Genomic DNA, 19,436 nt, shown 5'->3' with positions numbered 1-19,436 from the left:
TTTTGGTTGTTGCTGTGATTGCCTTTGGGGTCTTCTTCATAAATTCTTTGCCTAGGCCAATGTCTATAAGAGTTTTTCCAACATTTTCTTCTAGAATTCTAATCATTTCACATCTTAGGTTTAAGTCTGTTACCCACTGTGGCAAGTGGGATACTTTTTGGGGGGCTTAAATAAACATGCTGTGAGATAAAAATAGTTAAGCTTTATTAAAATGTACATATTAAATTTTTGGAGAAACTGCTATTAGGATATCACAACAAATTGCATAATAGGAAAAAAGGGGAAATAGTTTTATGTTTCCAATAGAATGTGTCCAAGATTCTCTTCTGCAGTGATAAAAATCAGAAATTTTTAGATAATATGAATCCTTTCTTTCAAATAGTTGTGTTGATGATGTTTTTGCAATATATATGCATGAGTTTACATATATACATGTGTATATATTAATATAATGTATATACACACAAAGCTACTCATATCTACATAAAGATATGTGATCGTTTGGATGAATTAATTTTTATATTTTATGCATATCTTGTTATTGTATTTCTTGACTGGTGCTTGGTCACAGGGATCAGGAAAGGTTAGAAGGGAGGCTACGGAAGGACACTGTGAAATATTAACACTCCAGTCAATTCGGCAGATCAAGCAGTTCAGATAGGGAACATAGTGTGCTCTGTGAGTGACCTCACCTAAGTTGTGTTTCCCAAGTGCTTAGGACACTGTGGCAAACAACCAAATTTACCAGGTAGTCCTGATAATTTGCAGAGCTGACTGAACTGCCCTCATTTTAAACCATCATTTTAAATTTCTTGCCCACTCATAGATCAAAAGGCAGAACACAAAGTTCTAACAGAAAACTCAGGCTTTCTGATGGAACAATTTAGATTTAGCACTTATAAATATTACCACATATTTTGACAAACAAAATGTGTAATGCTTAGAAATATTTAAGAGTATAAATATGAACACACAGGTATTATGCAAAAACATTGTACCCAAACTTTCAAAGCAGAATGCTGCTTCGCTCTGAGGCAGAGCCCTGTGAATTCCTGTTTCACAGGATTCAGAATTCATTAGAATGTGTTTGACTAGAATGCACATGAGCCAAGCAAAATTAGCACAGTCTGTCTACCAAGCCACATAAATGGCCTTGCGAAGAGCAGAATGTTAATGTATCTAAGAATATGAGATTGTGTGTTTGTGATTCAGGGTGGAAATATCACCTTTGTTGGAGAAATTCCTACAATCCAATGTCTTGGAATGACTTTCTCTGCCTACCTGAATTCTATCAACCCTTTAAGCATCCCGTTGAACTTTTATCTTATCTATAGTATCTTCACCAACTCCCAAGCCTCCCTTTGTCCTCTTTCTTTTCACTTCACTAAGTAAATATTTTGGAAAAAAATTACTAAGTAAATGAAAGAATGATAGAAATAAAATAAATTTGTTTATTGACCAGAATTTTGGATGTGTCCACCTCATAGCTGTGTATAGAAATCTACATTTTCAGGGCTATTTCTACATCTGAGAATAATTTTTCCACAGTAAAACGGGGGAGAGGAAATACTACCATTTTCCAAATCTTTGGTGATGAGAGTAGTTAAGGTAAGGTTTTAGATTGAGTTTTTCTTCTTATTCTTAGGATTCTGATCTTAAGGTTTATTTGTGGCTCTAAGATCACATTCTCCACAAATCTTATTTCTGCTAAAATACCAGAGCAGTGATAGTTGGCTAGGCTGTACCTGGATGCCTTGGGGATATGGCCCAGAACTCTGCAGCCCTCAGAACACTGTCCCTGTAACAGTGTTGCTAATTGCATGCTCAATTGAGTCACTAAAAAAAAAAGACAAAATAAGTAAATAAAACACAAAAATCGTTGTTATAGAGCTTAATAAGAATATCCAAAGAGAAATTTATAAAGTTACCATTATAAAATGCTTCACACTGAGAAAGAATTCATTACAGTAATTTGGTTGTACATGGTGTAGGGGAGAGAAAATATTCTTTTTCTCTTCACCCATTTTAGGTTTATTGGCTGGAGCCCTGTAAGTTAGACTGACAAAAGACGGATTATCAAGAGAAAAACAAACAGAAGTTTATTATTATGTGTATCCTGCTAAACATGGGACCACTCAACGATGAGTAACTTAAAAGACTTGGTTGTGGCTATAACTTGGGCTTACATAACATCTTAACAAAAGAACAATACATTTTTAGAGAAATGACGAGGCAAAGAAAAAAGACTTTTGAGTTTCTAGGGTGGCAAATTATGGGAAGGCAAATATATGGGAGAACTAATAAGAGAGAAAGACTAGCTAGTAAGATTTGTTATGTAGATTCCTCTGGTGTCCTCTCTGGACTAATGAGTCTAGCGTTGTCTCTAGTGATTAACTTCTGTCCTTCCTGGTGAGAGGGGAGGTAGGTCATCTTTGCAAATTTATTGCTTTTAGGCAAATAAGAGATGGTCAGAGAGCTTTTCTTGTATCTACTTCTTCTCAATTGCCGTTAGCTCAAAATAATCTTTGTGTTATATTTTTGTCCCATTTTTGGCATAATATGGCTCATAATCCTTATTGGGCATATTTTATAGTGTAATATTCTACTACTTCTACTACCCTTTAATCGTCTCTGCTAACAATAGTATAATCTTCAGATATTTTGGTTTTCTTCTATGGAGGAAAGCCAGTTGTGCTGTGACCAATATTTAAAAATCAGCACAAGCTTTTAGCTCCTGGGAAAATCCTTATGGTCTTCTCTCCCCTCTCCCCTGCTACTGTAATATAATAGAAAAGATTTTTTTAAAACCATAAATTGAATCTTAAAGCAACTAGATACAGAGTAGAGCTAGAAAAAGACTCAACCAGCAGACAGAAAGACTAGCATTTTTTATTTTAATTAAAAAAATTTTGTTAAACTAACCAAGCCCAGCCAAGTTGTTTCTCCCTTAATTCATCTAAAAATACCCTGAGATGCCTTACTGACCTCCAGGGTATGACTAAAATGTGTTTGAGTCTTTATTTGACATTTAAGTCAGCCATGACAATTAGCATTGTTTTAGAGCCCCAGGGAACAAAGAAGTCACCCTAAATATGAAGAATTTCTCTGTGTAGTAACTTCGAATTTAATACAAATTTGACCTGCCTAAGCTTTGCTTTAGTTATTCACCAACACTAGCGTCTGGCTTTAACACATCTCCATGAGTATCATAAGAGTCACAGAAAAAAAATTCCTTAAGAACTCTTTGTACACAGATCACTCTAATATTTGTTGCTGATAAAAATTTAAAGGTCTTGGTAATCTAAAAAATATATATATATTTTACATGTGAAGTGGTACTATCTAAAAGGAACTACACTAAAATAAGCCAGATGTGAAAGCTAAGAGGTTATATAAATGCACAATTGTTTTTGCTTGTTATTTGTTGTTTTTTTTTTTCAGATGGTCAGCCAGCAGTTACCCTTTAGGGAAATAAGATAAAGAGTGAGCTATGGACATGAAAAGTGAAATTATTCACCAAAATCAAGTATCAAGGCTCAATATGTTAATATGTAGAATACTGCAAATCCAAGGAAACAGAAATACAATTACATATGTTATAGTGGCTTTTTTAGTCCAGCTCTCTAATAATTGCTTGATCAACAGAAAGACCTCTTATATTTAGTAGTTCCAGCAAATAAAATTTGATTTAGTACTGTAGGGGTGGGAAGATGTGATCCCTTTTCTCCCTATCATAAGGGTCACAATTGACACTTCTATAATGAAAGGCAGATTAACAGAGAAAAACATAACGTATTAATCAAAGTTTTATGTGACATGAGAGCTTTCAGAATGAGACCCAAAGACCCAAGGAAAAGCTATTGAGGACTGAACTCTCACCTTTTTTTTCCTTCTTGCCCAATTTTCTTTCTAAGAGGCCTGATGAGTCACACCTACAAATGATAAAATCCCATTAAACTGGTTTTTATTAACCTGGCATAATGCGGTTTACTTTCCAACTTGATTCTGGCATAGCAACACATGACAGACAGAAGACGCGTTATCTTAACTCGAGCATCCTAGCTTACCCCTATCTTAACTCACGCATTCCTTTCTATTGACTCCATGTCTTTAGACAAAGGTTAACTTTTTTGACCAATTGCCAACTAAAGAATCCCTAAAACCCACCTATGACTTGTAAGCCAACCTCTCCACCCCAACCTTGCTTCGAGATGTCCCACCTTTTCAGACCAAACCAATGTATACCTTCCACGTATAGATTTATGGTTTTACCTGTAATTCCTGTCTCCATGAATGTATAAAACCAAACTATAACCCTGTCGTCTTAGTAATGTTTTCTCAAGACCTCTTAAGACCATATTGCCCTGGCTGTGGTTAGAAATATTTGGGTTAGAATAAATCTCTTTTAAGTTATTTTACGGAGTTTGTAGTTTTTCCCATTAACACTGTCCATTTGTGTGCTTCGATTCAAAGAAGAGTGGAAAGCTGTGCAGAAGTGTGATTGGACAAGAAGGGAGTGATCTAATAGTAACAGACTGAGTGGGGTCACCCAGCAAGGCCTGTTTGTCCAAATTCTTCTTGGCTTCTCTGTTCAGCTTTTCTTTCTCCCATGTATGGAGCAGGACCTCTCTCCAAAGAGGGTCTTCCAGCCTGCTATTGGACAAGGCCAGGTCGGGGAATCTCTTTATGGCCAGCTCCTAGGCAGAAGTGTGGAAGAAGGTTAGAGTAATAATTCTAGTTTCTATGACAGGCTTGGGGGAAAAGGGTTTTAGTTTCTATGACCTGCCTGGGGAAGAGGAATTCTGGTTTCTGTGACTTGTTTTAGGGGAGAATGAGGGGTCAGAGGCAGGAAGGCAGGAGAAGAGCAGAGAGACCTTGGCTCTGAGGATACTTCTGAGGTCTTCCAATGTCCTTCAGTTCAAAGTACTCAGCTTGCCAAAGCACTGTACTTTGGGGCATCGCGATCTGAGCCTCGACAGTTCCAAATTTTGCCCCCACTTGTTGCACACTGGATTCATTTGTGAAGCTTAAAAATATAGATGCCATGTCCCACCCCTAGTAATTGTGACATAAGTGATCTGGGGGTGAGAAGACTTGGGCTTTGGAACTTTCAAAAATCCCACAGTGATTCTGAGGTATAGGTAATTTAGGAACCGAGACCCAGCTATCATCTGGTTTTCTTACTGGTATTCATTTATTAAATTAGCATTTGTTGAAATTCAGTCCTGCACCAGGAGCTATATTAAGTAGAAAAATATGGGAAATCAGAACAAAAGACATAAACCTTGCCCTCAGGAAATCCCAGTACAATGGTTAAAATGAATCAGAAAACAATACATTGGGAAAACTACTACAGAAAAGGCAGATGTGAAATCACCCTGACCTGAGGGTGGAAGGGAGTGTTGGAAAGAAAGAATCAGGAAAGATTTTGTGGAGGAGCTTTAACCTTGGCCTGACTCTTGAACTGAAAATTAAGAAAAGGAAGAAAACAGGTGGAGGCAAAGGGGAAGGACATTCTAGAGAAAGGAAATAGCATACATAAAGGCATGGATGCATTAGAAGTCAAGTTGTAGTCAGCCTCTTATTTCATTTTCCTCTAATTCATCTTGTATGTCATTGTTTAGTTTCTATGACATTTAGTTTTTTTATAGCACTATATTGCACATATTAGTTTCCTGCTCAAAAATATTCTGGGTCTTTATTGACATGAGAATGAATCCGGCACTGCTCAACCTGACATTAGGGCAGGCCAATTCCCCCCCTAAAGCATTTAAACTGTTGTCTTTATTGCCCACCTGAAGACCCCAGGTACATTTCTGTCTCTTCACTTTTGCTCACATCATTCCCTGGCACTGAAATGTCCTTCCTAGTCCCTTGGCCACACAGCTGAATCCTCCCTTTGTTCGGGTTTCCTTCAAACCACTCCACTCTCTCATCTCAATCTTGTAGCATTTACTTTTGCTACTACTCATTTGTGAGTAACTAGGTGATGCCCTAAATATTTATCTGCATCTTGACTTTCTAATGGAACTGTAAATTCCATTCCAAAGAACCAAATTCTTTTTTTTTCCTCTTTCTGCATATGGCATACTGCCTTTAAATAAACAAAAACCTATGTTTTTATTACTGAGAACAAAACTGAATGACAATGTTATAATGAGTTTGGAAAACAGAGGAACTAACATTTGCATAATTGCCTCATCTTTGGCCATCCATGCATCCTACTTTTACATAGTTATAAGGATAGGGTACAAATTGTTCTGTATTTTGAAGTTTTACCTGACATGATATCATCAACATTTCCTAAGAAAAATAATAAATGTCTTTGGATAATAGTAGGAAACAGCACCCTTTACTGATGGTGTGCCAGGAACTGCTTTGCTCATGCTATTTCAACTTTTGTATGTTTTTATCCCAATCCCGTGAGGTAAACATTGGTGTTATTCTGGGGAAACTGAGGACACTCAGCTCAAAACAGTAGAGTTTCCCACTTACTCATGGGTGATCTTGGATACTTACTTTACTTATCTAATCCTCAGTTGCCTTTTTTCTGAGGTGGGGATAATAATAGTTTCCACCTTTCAGGATTTGGTGGGGATTTAAATGGGACAGAAATAGTGTCTGGCACATGGCAAACACTCAGTGTATGTTAGCTGTCACTGCTGTTACTGCTACTATGCCATTTTACAGGTAAGGATACTTGGGATTGAAGGCATCTAGTAATTATCCCAAGATCACACAGCTAGTGTGTGACAGAGCCAGGATTCAAACCATGTCCCAATTAATTATGTTGTGAGATAGGGATCCAGAATTTAATAGAATGTAGTCCAAATACAACATTTTACAATTTAGTGAGACAGAGAATGTGTGCAGAGTTTTGAGGGAAAACACAATTGGAGAAATGATATCCTCATATTATCCTCTGGTTGGGAAGAGAGAGAGAGAGAGAGAGAGAGAGAGAGATAAATCCTCTTTTGTCTCTTATCTCAGACTCTCCAGCTGCCCACGGGTCTGAGCTCTCGGAAGCAGCACAAGACTCAGGTTAGAATTCCTGGCTGCCGCCTCCCAGTCTGTGTCATAACTGGGGCTTCTGTAACCCAACACCAGGGCCCTGTCCTGGGGTCTCAAACGCAGGGTTGAATCCTCTCCTGCCCACTTAGTAACAGGAATAATTACCACTCTCATTGAGGTGACAGTCTGAGGGGAAATGAGCTGGGGTTATGCCTGGAAGTATCTAGTCCTTCCTCAATTTTGTAATTTGGAGACTCAGTACAAAAACTGAAGTCAGCCCTATTAGTACTATTGCTGTTAATATAGTAGTCCCTCCTTATCTGCTGGGGCTACTTTCCAAGATCTCCACTGGATGCCTGAAACCGCGGATAGTACCAACCTGATCGCTGTCAATTGGAACACATTTCTGTTCATGTCTTCCACTCACAACTTTAATGAATTTTCCATCCTAACAAAGCACTTATCACACATTATGGCCATAAGTTTTGCAGTTTTGGTTGTAACAGCAAAAATAGCACAAATTTCTTATTCCTTCTTCACAATGTCAGGAATAGAAGATCTGTTCTTACCATAGATCTTAGCAACCTCGGTCTACAATTTTTTTTCTTTCCTTGTTAGGTCAAGAATGTCACCTTTCATTTAAAGGAAGCTCTTTATGGCTTCTCCTTGGCATATCCAAATTGCCAGCATCACTACTTTTGTGCTTTGGGGCCATTATTAAGTCAAATAAGGGTTTTACTTGAACACAAGCACTGTGATACCACAATAGTTGATCTGATAACTGAGACAGCTACTAAGTGACTAATGAGTGGGGAGCATAGACAGCATGGACAAAGGGTTGATTCACGTCTCAGGTGGGACAGAGTGAGATGGTGTGAAATTTCCTCACACTACTCAGAACAACACAAAATTTAAGACTTATGAATTGTTTATTTCTGGAATTTTCCATTTAATATTTTTGCACTGTGGTTGACCATGGATATTTGAAACCATGAAAAGCAAAACTGCTGATAAGGCAGGACTACTATAATAATTATCATTTATAGTGGTCTTTCTCTTTGCCATGGATAAAGCTAAACACATTACATAATTTCCTATAATGTATATGACAATCCTACAGAGTAGCTATTATTGTCTCCATTTTATAGATGAAGTAACTGAGCATCTTAACCATTCCAGCTACTGCTATCAGCAACCCCCTTAAAAAAACATGTGTGTTAAATCATCACTTCCAGTACTGAGATGATTTTAAATAATTCTACCAGCCTAATTATGGAGTTATATTATCTAGGAGGTCTATAGCCCTTATTTTCAATCTCTGTACATTCAAGTAGCTTCTTACTTCTGCAGTTCTCTTTCAATTACAGTAATATATCAGGAAAAGTCAGAGTTCTCTGGATAATTGATTACTTTTTTTTTTAAAATGGCAATGCTTGGTATGAAAACACCTCTCATTCTTCTAATCCCTTTACTAGGAAGTGCTTGTGGGTACAAGTTTTCATTACAGTTCCCTATGCACCAGTTTTGAAATGTCTCTTTCATTTACTTGAGCAAGAAATTGGTTGCTCAATAATACTATCAAACCGAAAACAAGAGGAAAGAAAAGTCAACTTAACCCAACCCAAAAGGGGAACATGTTTCCCAGGATGAGAACGTGTCAAAGGCAGCATAGCATGTCCTAACTCCTCTGTGTGACCAGGGTTGTATCATGTGTTATGGGTAAATTATCTATTTTGTAAGTTAGGGCAAAGTGTGCTCCTTCAACTAACTGTGAAAGCATTCTTGAAAGCCCATGAAACCTTATTATTCTAATTACCAACACAAGGGGTTGATAAATGAATGATGAGGCCAGGTATTATTGTCATTAAATAGACCTCACTCAATTATTTATCCCCAGGTCTGGGGTTACAGCTCAGAGAGCTGTGCATATTATACAGGGTTTGCTTGAGCTCTGAGGCCTGGAGACCGGATTACAGTCTTGGCAGGCGGCTTTTGTTGAATGCAATTCAACAAAACACATTTTTCAGTCAGATACTTGGATGGTTTGAGGCCAAAAGACATTCAAAGTTTATTCACAAAAGCCTATTTCATCTTAGCCATGTAGAAAAATTCCTCTATATTATCCAGATAAATACAAATGAGTAGGAAAATGGATTAACTATAGAAAAAACACAAAGAGGTTTTTTTGCTTCTCAGTTTTCTAAAGATTCTGTTCTTAATTTTCTTACATTCTGATATCTGTCACGGGTACTTTAATGTACTATGTATTGATCCATGTTTAGCTCCATATTGGACATTTTCTTTTTGTACCTTGTTTGTAATTGGTTAAGAAATATGTTATGATGGAATTGGGTGATACTAGTTTTCTTCTGCCCTGAAATCATTGCGAAGGTCAGCCCTGAAAAAAGTATTAAGGCACATCCTCTCACTGAGTCACTAATGTCTTCTAGCCCAATGTCCCTTCCTCTAGGCCTGCTAGCTGCAAGAGTACTCCCTTACATTCCACAAGCGTCAGCTTGGGGGATCAAGAATTTCTTCTTGCCAAACAGTTATTCTTGGCCCACCTTGGTCCCTGGCTTTGTTTTAAAGCTATTCCCAACTCCCATGAATTGAGTCTAGTGGTCATTTTGGCTGGTGGCGGGGAGGTGGGGAGCAGGGAGTACCTTTGATAGGAAACTTGGGGCAAGTATGTCTGAAAGAATGAAAGAGGGGGTAGGGTATTAAGGATGAGAAATTCACACTGGAGATTATTTAATATACAATGGAGTCTGGACTTTTGTCCAAAAACCAGAGTTAGAATATTTATATTGAGGGTGGGACGGGATAGTTATTGAAAGAGAAATATGAAACTATACCTAGCATCAGCAAAAACTATTAGCAATTGAAGAGACAAGAATAAAAATGTATTTATATTGTTTAAAGGAAAATTATATTTATAATAATTGACAAAAACCTTATTAATGCCATGTAGATAGAGTTCTCTATTGGGCAATAAAAACCACAGGATTTATAGAAAAAAATGGGGATGGGATACAATACTCAGAAACATCATTAGTGACACATTACAAAAAAGAGAAATTTAATAAAAATGGCAGCAATGTTTTACACATGTTAATGGTTAAGCCATACATAAATATTATAATACACATGGCAGTTTACTTTGGAAAAGACCTGAAGTTGCCAGTGGAAGTAGCCTTCAAAAGGGTTGTAAGTTTTTGTGACGTATGGAAGGAGGATCATGGTAATACCAGCTGTGAACGGGTGTGGCTTTTCTAACCTAGATGAAGAAGTGAGGTAGCTGGCAGATGAGGTGTGTGCATTGTGTGTTTTCCTACACTGTTTGGTTTAGCTGGGTGCAGTTTTCTGCATTCATCTAGCATTTCTTGCAGATAAAATCACATGTGTGCAAACCCCATATTTGTGTTATGCTCAAATTGTTCCATAATGTATCAGTCATGTTAGAACAAATTCTCAGTTTCAAAACAAGTATCACAGTAGAATGGACTGTGAAATAATCCCTTTAACACACATCCATGAGCCCACCTTATTCTTGCCACCATTCCAGCAAGCAGGGAAGAAATTGCTGGACCCTTTGTTTTTGTTGGGAAATCCTGATCTGTTAAAAGCCACGCAGTAATTGAAGGAACCTGTGCCAGACCTTGCCCAGGTCTGTGTGAGTCCTGGGTAAGTGTGTTTTCCTCCAAAAAGCAGGACATTCATGAACATGGGTATAGAGTGCGTCGAATACATGGGCAAGGTCACAGAGATAGGTTGCAGAGGCTGGATTAGAGCCCAAGTTACCCAATTTTCATTTGAACATTTTATGGTGTTTACTAGGTGCCACCCTCCCTCCTGTCTTATCACCTCTACAACACATAGTTCATGCTTAGATGGGATGTGTTTTCTTCACTGCATGGATCTAAAAACCAAGCCATGAGAACTCAGTTCATAATTTTTGACATTGCTCTATGGAACATTTTAGAATGAATAGAATATTTTTATTTATTTATTTATTTTTATTTATTTATTATTCCAGGGTTTTGTGAGGGTACAAACATTATAGTTACACTTTATGTCTTTGCCTCACCCAAATGCGGGTTAAAGACGTGCCCTTCCCTCCCTTTAGTGCTCCCCGTGTCCTTTAGTTATAGATTTGCCCCTCCATCCCCCTAATCCCTAGAGAGTATTTCTGCCATGTGACCAACCTAGTGTTGATCAGTTAGTACCAATTTGATGGTGAGTACAAATGGATCCTGTTCTTCTGCTCTTTTGGTGCCCCACTTTGGATAATGGGCTTAAGTTTAATCCAGGAAAGTATAAGAGGTGCTAGATCACTGTGGTTTCTATAATTGAGTAATATTCCATTGTAAACATATACCAAATTTTGATAATCCACTCATGAATTGACGGGCACTTGGGTTGTTGTTTCCACATTCTTGCAATAGTGAATTGTGCTGCCATAAACATTCGGGTGCAGATGTCTTTATTGTAAAATGTTTTGTGCTCTTTTGGGTAGATGCCTAATAGTGAGAGTAGAATGTTTTAAAAACTATTTTGCATCTAATCTTCCCAGCCCAGAGGTCATGTCAAATATCAGAGCATTTGATATTTGGCCACCTAGTAACTCTTCTCCATTTCTAGGTGGCAGCTTGCTGAGTTTCAGAGAAGATTAACCATAAAGGGTGCAATCCAAAAGTCTGAAAATGGTTTCACCTTCATGCATTAATTGATGTGGAAAATACAATTATTAGATAATCCCCAGGTACTGCCAATCAGCTCTATTCCCAGAAGGTTTATGTTTGTTAAACATCCTCTATGGTCAAAGCAGTGGTTAATGCTCTGGGAGATACAAAAGAACAAACAAAATATTGTCCCTGATACCCAAAGAACTGATTTGGAGGTTCTGTTTGATGACTAAAGACAATCTTCACCATTGTGCTTGTGTTTTTATGCCAGAGTATGGGTGGGTGCCTGTGCACAGATGAGTAATGAGGCCCCACTCCCTGGTATCCATTAACTCAGCAGGTGTGCACTATTTTTTTGATCACTGTGTATTGTAAAGTCCTGGGTTTAGCACTGATACTAAGGAACATCTTACAAAAAAAAAAAAAAATTCTTCACTGACCCTTTATTTTTTAAGGTTTACTTTGTGTGTTAATAAGAAGCTGATTTAGTCGTGTGTTGAGGGGTCTTTTCTGTAAAACCACACATTCCAGGGGCCAGCCAACTGCAACAGCATTCCTCATGGAAAACCATAACCCAGGTCCGGGTGATCCGTTTCTATCACGACAAAGGCTACTCTCCATCACGTAGATAATATGCTCTCCAGCCCCAGAGTGGTGAAGAGAAGCCTGGGCCATCTCTATTTTTAAAATTCTTTTAAACAATGAACATGTATTTCTTATAGTTCTGGAGGCTGGAAGTCCGAGATCAGCTGTTAGCACGGTCTGGCCCTGGTGAGGACCTTCTTCCAAGCTGTAGACAACCAGCTTCTTATATCCTTACATGGTAGAAAAACGGCTAGCTAGCTCTCTGGCCTCTTACAAGGGCACTAATCCCATCCGTGAGAACTCCACCCTCATGGCCTAATCACCTCCTAAAGGCCCCACCTCCAAATACCATCACATTGAGGATTAGATTTCAACGTGTGCATTTTGGGGAGACACAGATATTCAGTGCATAACAATGACCAAACAAGATTACATATAAATTTAACGTGTTCACATTATTCATTTTGATGAATTAATGTGTTTTTTTTTTTTTTTTGAGACAGAGTCTCACTCCGTTGCCCGGGCTAGAGTGCCATGGCATCAGCCTAGCTCACAGCAACCTCAAACTCCTGGGCTCAAGCGATACTCCTGCCTCAGCCTCCCGAGTAGCTGGGACTACAGGCACGCACCACCATGCCCGGCTAATTTTTTCTATATATTTTTAGCTGTCCAATTAATTTCTTTCTATTTTTGGTAGAGACGGGGGTCTCGTTCTTGCTCAGGCTGGTCTCGAACTCCTGAGCTCCAACGATCTGCCCCCCTCGGCCTCCCAAAGTGCTAGGATTACAGGCGTGAGCCACCGCGCCCGGCCGAAAATGAGTGTTTTAACCCATGCACAAAGATACTAATGGGACTACTGTAAATGTATAAATATTTGGGAATCACATTAAAGTTTACATTTAAAGCCCTTTCTAAATGTGAGGCCCAAAGTATTCCTTTTCTTTCCCTCTCGTCCCTCAATCTCTTTTGCTTTGTAATACGATTTTTTCGTTTTAAGTCATAAATGCTTCTGAGGGATTAAATATCAGGTCAGTAACAGCATTCTATGTCAGTTTGTCCTAAACTCTCTGCCTTCTTTTTTTTCAAAAGGAATTTTGAAAAATAAGGAAAGAAAGTATTTTAAAATAAACATTCTGACTGCCAGAATCTGACATAAACTCCAGATTCAATTTCATACGTGGCAGAAAGGAGAAGAACGAGGATTCTCTATTTTGACACTTAGCATAAATTTCTTGCTTTTCAATGACTACAGATGATTAGTAAGTGAGACTAAAATATCTTACTCTTCCTGGCCAGAATTAAAAAAAATTTAAGCGTATGTTAAAAGTGTCTAGGTTATGAAATACAGTTTTGGTTCACTTGTTAAGGTCTAGAGGATCTAGAAGAAATAAGGCTGCAAACTCAGTAAGATTAAATGTCCACTACCTCTGTATTCTATTCATCTCAACCTGCCTCCACCGACTTCTTATTTTGTTTTATTTTCTCAGGGAAGCAAAAAAATTTGTGAGTGAAAATGAAGGGGCTCTTGGGAAAGGAAAAGGAAAACGGTGGTTTGCATTTAAGATGATGATGGCCAAGGTAAGTATTTCCATAACTCAGGCTGGTTTATGCCATGTTCCCCCCAAGAGGGAGAGTGTTGGCTCTGTTCTGAACATATGTATAAAGCACAGATACACATACAGTATATATACAATATATCTGTGGTATTAAAATTTGCAGGAGAGATTAAAAAAATCATCCTTAGAAGAGTTAAAATGAAAAATAAGTTGAAAAATACTAATTTATGACAAAAGACTTATTTGTGTGATTTTATCACTTCCAAATATAAAAGATTATGCCTCTTTCATTTTCATTCTTTGGAAGTGAAGGGGTTCGGGCCAAGGTTTCTTTCTCAAAATATCTGTAAGTTACAGGCCATGTAGCTTTTCTCTATCGGGAACATAATAACAACAAAAATGATATACTAATACAAATATAGGTTTTGGGGAAAGATACAAAGGAAACTAACACTTATTTAGCACTTACTATGTGCCAAACACTGAATTGAATCCTTCTAAGATGTTATATTTAATTCTCACAGTAAAGTAGGAACATGGGTGGTATTATCCCTTTTACAAATATTATACTAACTATAAGCTAAATGTATTCCCATAAAGGTAGAGTTTTGTGTATAGAGTTCATACATCTTAACTTTCATATATGTTTTGGGGTGAGGGATAAATATCTTGACAAATCAAGAGGCAGGGTTTTACTGCTGTACCTGGCTTCCTTTTCAGAAATGGGCCAAATTCCTCCGTGATTTCGAGAACTTCAAAGCTGCTTGTATCCCATGGGAAAATAAAATCAAGGCAATTGAAAGTAAGTGCTCATCAGAACTCAGATGGAGAACCTTGTCCTGGATAAATGTCTCATAAGCTTACCAGATGCCTTCTGACTTTCAGGATTCTTGGGAAGATTAAAAACAAAACAAGTAAACAAACAAAAGCATTGTTAATGTACTTACCAGGGACAGCACTGGAGACTTTACTCTCTTGTCCTGTCTTAGAACAAAACATTCCCATCTCAACTGTTTTTCTCTCCTACACAGGGAAGTCACTATTGTGCACAATGACATTGAGTCATATTGTTTGGCACTGAAAATATATACTGTTATGAATGTTAGACAGTAATCAAAACAAACAATATTAAAAAAGAGTGAAGAAGTCTTAAAACCTCATTTTCAAATCTCTGAAGTAGAATAAGCAATAGTCATTCAGGAACTGGCTATCTGAATATCCATATTTTGCCTTCATTTTGTAAAATATTCATAGTGTACAATAAAGGCAGGAGAATGTCCCCAATCAAAAACCTATTTATTTCAGTGCTCTAGGCTTAGAATAAGGCAAGTAAAAAAATTTAAAATATTGTAAATAAAAAACAGTAAATTATTTTTAAAAATAATAGAGAACATAAAGAAAAAGGGTGACATGTGAAACAATTTTGAATACCATCTTACCATTTTCTGGTTTCTAAGTGTTTTGACCAGGATCTGACTTTCATCTATGCCTCTCCAGATCGGAGGCAGGTTGTCCTGCTGGTTAAATGTGGCGTTGCATAATTAAAATGGAGGCTCCATAGGGAGATAACACAGCTGATGGGTATTTCACTGACATGATTGGCCATGCTTTAGGAGTGGCTAATCCTCAGTTCTCTGTCCCTCATTACTGAATGGCAATTATTAAGTGGCAGTGAACTAAAATGCATCAGTTCATTAATTATATTCCCTCCCACATATTCCTTATGCCATCCTTTTCTTGCTTTATTTTACTCCTTAACACATCACTATCTAAAATACTATGTTTTTAATATACCTTTTTGATGTAATCTCATTTTATTTTATGTTAATTTTTCTCAATACACAGGAGCAGGTATTTTGTTTTGTCCACTTTTGGATCCCACTTGGCACTTGATAAATATGTTTTAAATAAAATTATAACGAATTCTCCAAATGGCTACCATTAGGAAATAGAGAAAGGAATTTAGATATATCAAAAAAGAGCAGATGTCATGGAATCCTTAAGTTTCAACTGTACAGCTGAAATATGATACCTTGAAAGGCACTGAGGAACAGAAGGCCACTTGGAGCATTAGGATGCTGATACAAGTGGAAAGAACTCCAGATTTGATCCTTGCTTTGCTACCGATTAACTGTTTGACTTTGAGCCAGTCATTTAAGCTCTCCGAGACTCAGTCTACTAAGTTATGAAATGATGGGGTGAATTATGATCAGTTGGGAGGTGTATTCCAAAAAATTTGTAATAAATGATAGTTAAAATACACACATTTGAAAATTATTTATTTTTAAAGCACACCAGAGCACTTTCCAGCCTATCCCAATGATAATGTTATCCTCACTTGTGTTTCACTAGCCTATCTCCAGTGAGATAGAAACAGATGGGATTATTTTTATTGGCAGAAATTTCACACAGGAATGAGTTACACATATGACCACCATCCATCATGAGCGTCACAGTGTAAAAGACAGATTGAGATCCACCCAATAATACCTTAAGTTATCGGCCCACTTCTCCCTTTTCTTTCAGTAAATTTGAAAAAGCCAGACTGGACAATTCAAGGAAAGGTGAACTACTTTTCTTTCTGTATGTACTTTATAATTTGATTAGGTTGTCCTGACTTCTTCACTGTTAATGGTGCTTTGCCTCAACTGTGAAGAATTGACTCTTATTTTTTATTCTATTAACAATCACCACAAGCACCATTTATTGAGTCAGATGCTCCACAAATATTTTAATCTTCAATGTCCCTCCAATGTGCACATTCACCTTCCAATTTTACAGTTGTGGTTAAGTAACTGTCCTAGAATTAGTAAGTTGCAAACCTGAGATAGAAAGCAAAGTCTGCCTGGGTTCAAAGCTTATGCTTTTCCATGTGGTATGCTGCTTTATACTTTAAGGAATAAACCTTTTTAAAAAATATGTTTTGTGCCATTTCCTAGAGAAAATTCTACCAGGCCAAGGGCAAGATCAGTAGTTCTAGTATAGATTTCCTTGATAGTTATCCTATTTAGAGAATGATTTCCCATTTTATCATGTATTTCCTTTTGAGTGAGCGATTTATTATAATTTCATAGTTTACAAGATGCTTAATGTACTAAGATTTTTATCATAAACATAAGCACACCATATGATTTTAGGCTATTGTATTAGTTTAAAACTGAAACTTATCTAAGAAGATATTATCAGAGCCACTGAATGGACTAACGGTCTTGTACAGAGTACCCTACCAAAGACAGGGCAAGGGTATATCTGTGATGGTCTTTGAAGCCGAACTGAATGGAAAATGGGAAGAAATAGTACATGGAATAGGCGTTCTAAGGGTTGAGGCCGTTTTGCCCCCATCAGGTGTATAGTTTGGACAGTTCTTTTAAACCTCTGGCCCTCTGTTTCCATATTCAGGGTTTCTACAAAATCTGGGATTTTAAGTACGTACCATACAAGGTAATTTCCAGCTCAACTTTCTATGATGTATAAGTTACAATCAGTTTTAGATATATATGTAGGCAAGTGAAATCCCTTACTTTATACTTTTTTTTTTTTTTTTTTTTGAGACAGAGTCTCCCTCTTTTGTCCGGGCTAGAGTGAGTGCCATGGCATCAGCCTAGCTCACAGCAACCTCACACTCCTGGGCTCAATCAATCCTTCTGCCTCAGCCTCCCGAGTAGCTGGGACTACATGCATGCGCCACCATGCCTGGCTAATTTTTTTATATATATTTTTAGTTGTCTGATTAATTTCTTTCTATTTTTAGTAGAGACGGGGTCTCACTCTTGCTCAGGCTGGTTTCGAACTTCTGAGCTCAAACAATCCACCTGCCTCGGCCTCCCAGAGTGCTAGGATTACAGGCGTGAGCCACCGCGCCCGCCCCTTACTTTATACTTTTGAGTGACAAGTTATTTAAAAACTTAAATGGAGAATAGATTTATACTGAGATGCTTGTATAATTACTTTCTCAAATTGTTTTCAGAATAAAATTGGTTAAATATATACCCTATTTATCTAATAAAATACATTTAATTATAAAACTAATATAAATGGTTTTCTCTTAAAGAAATGACAATGTAATCTTACGAAAGCTTCAGAAATGTTATTATATCCATTTTCAACATCAGAATCATCTAACATATAAAAATATATGTTTAATTATAAAAGTAATATAAATGCTTTTCTCTTAAAGGAATGACAATGTAATCTTACAAAAGCTTCATAAATATTATTATATCCATTTTGAACGTCAGAGTCATCTAACATATCATATCCTGTTTAATTTTCAAAATAAGTTTGACATTGATTAATCGAATGAACACTCACCGAATGAATGCTATGTCCTTAGGTATATTTCGAGGCACTGTTGCTGCTGACAAAGACAGGCAGAGACTCCACCCTCATTGATCTTACCCTCAAATATGTTAATATGTGTATGGTTGGGTGGAGAAGACAGATAATAAAATATAAACAAATAAGTAATGAAGATGATTCTGTATTATAGTAAGTGGCATGTTCAAAAGAGGAATGGTTGCCTTCTACTCCCCAAAATCTTTCTAATCCACCTTGCCCTCACTGATCAATCTCTAAATAAATACTGAACAGATATTTTCTAAATGTGCTTTTATAGAAGTCCCAAATTACCAGCCTTCACTGAGTTTCCCCAAAGCTCCCTCTAATAATTGGCAGAATCAAGTCTAAAATTCATGCAGTTTCCATCTTGATTCCAGTAAGATCTGAATCCCTTTACTGGTATGGATCCAGTACTCACCTGATGACTCCCAACATTTTTTGTACTTAAAAAAATAGATTTGCTAATTTCTGTCCTAGAAGTTGCTGTGAAGTTCTACATCACACGAGAATGCCACGGGGTTTGACTATCATGTTAACCTTGTTAAGGGATCATGTTTAAAACCCCAGGGTTACCCTCTTGGGTACATCTTATTAACCACATTGCACTGTGAGAATCATAATCTAATTTTTCCTAATAGTAGATTACATCATCAAAATTATGGTGTAAGAGACCTAGTTTCTCAGACTAGAAATAGCTTCAGATAGGCAACCTAAAGCACAGAGTTTAAAAATCATGTTTCTCTGCTGGTCTAAGGGCTCCAGAAAATATAAATCAAAATTGTCACATTTAATTCCCTACCCCTGGAGAGTTTGAAAAAAATCCACTTCATATCCCAGCCTAACATGATGGTATTTATATTGCACTCATACAGCAGGCCATTTAATTGATCTTTTTCCATTTAGAAATGCTCAAATTTATCTGCTTGCCTTATTACCCATCTGTTCAAGAGGAAATTATATATCATGACAGACTGCAAATTACTTCACCTTAATACAAAATAACCAGAGGGAGAGGTGAAACTTTGACCTTAATTTAAAAGAAATACAAGAAAATTCAGGAACAAAAACATGCATAAGCCTAAAGCCTCACTTTCATACATATCAAAGATAGTTTTAATACATTAATAATTTACTATTGAAGAAATATTAGTCAAATAAAAAAATCAATTATTTATGGACATCAAATTTGTGAATTCAACTGTCTTTAGCTGATTGATGGACATTACCTACAGCTATTCTTTCACATACATACATTCATTGC

General features: G+C 37.1%; 1 protein-coding gene across 1 annotated transcript in view; it reads left to right on the top strand.

Annotated features, from left to right (window-relative positions):
- Positions 1–19,436, top strand: part of TMC1 (transmembrane channel-like 1) — a 174,130-nt gene that overhangs the window by 57,943 nt on the left and 96,751 nt on the right. Inside the window, exons 6-7 of the mRNA XM_012641587.1 lie at positions 13,769–13,859; positions 14,558–14,639. Of these exons, the coding sequence (XP_012497041.1) occupies positions 13,769–13,859; positions 14,558–14,639 (173 nt within the window). The remainder of the gene's footprint in view (positions 1–13,768; positions 13,860–14,557; positions 14,640–19,436) is intronic.

This window comes from Propithecus coquereli, unplaced genomic scaffold (assembly GCF_000956105.1).
Source record: "Propithecus coquereli isolate 6110/MARCELLA unplaced genomic scaffold, Pcoq_1.0 Scaffold166, whole genome shotgun sequence".
In the NCBI taxonomy this organism is placed as follows: Eukaryota; Metazoa; Chordata; class Mammalia; order Primates; family Indriidae; genus Propithecus; species Propithecus coquereli.
Note: the sequence above shows the minus strand (reverse complement) of the source record. Positions and strands in the feature narration are given on the sequence as shown.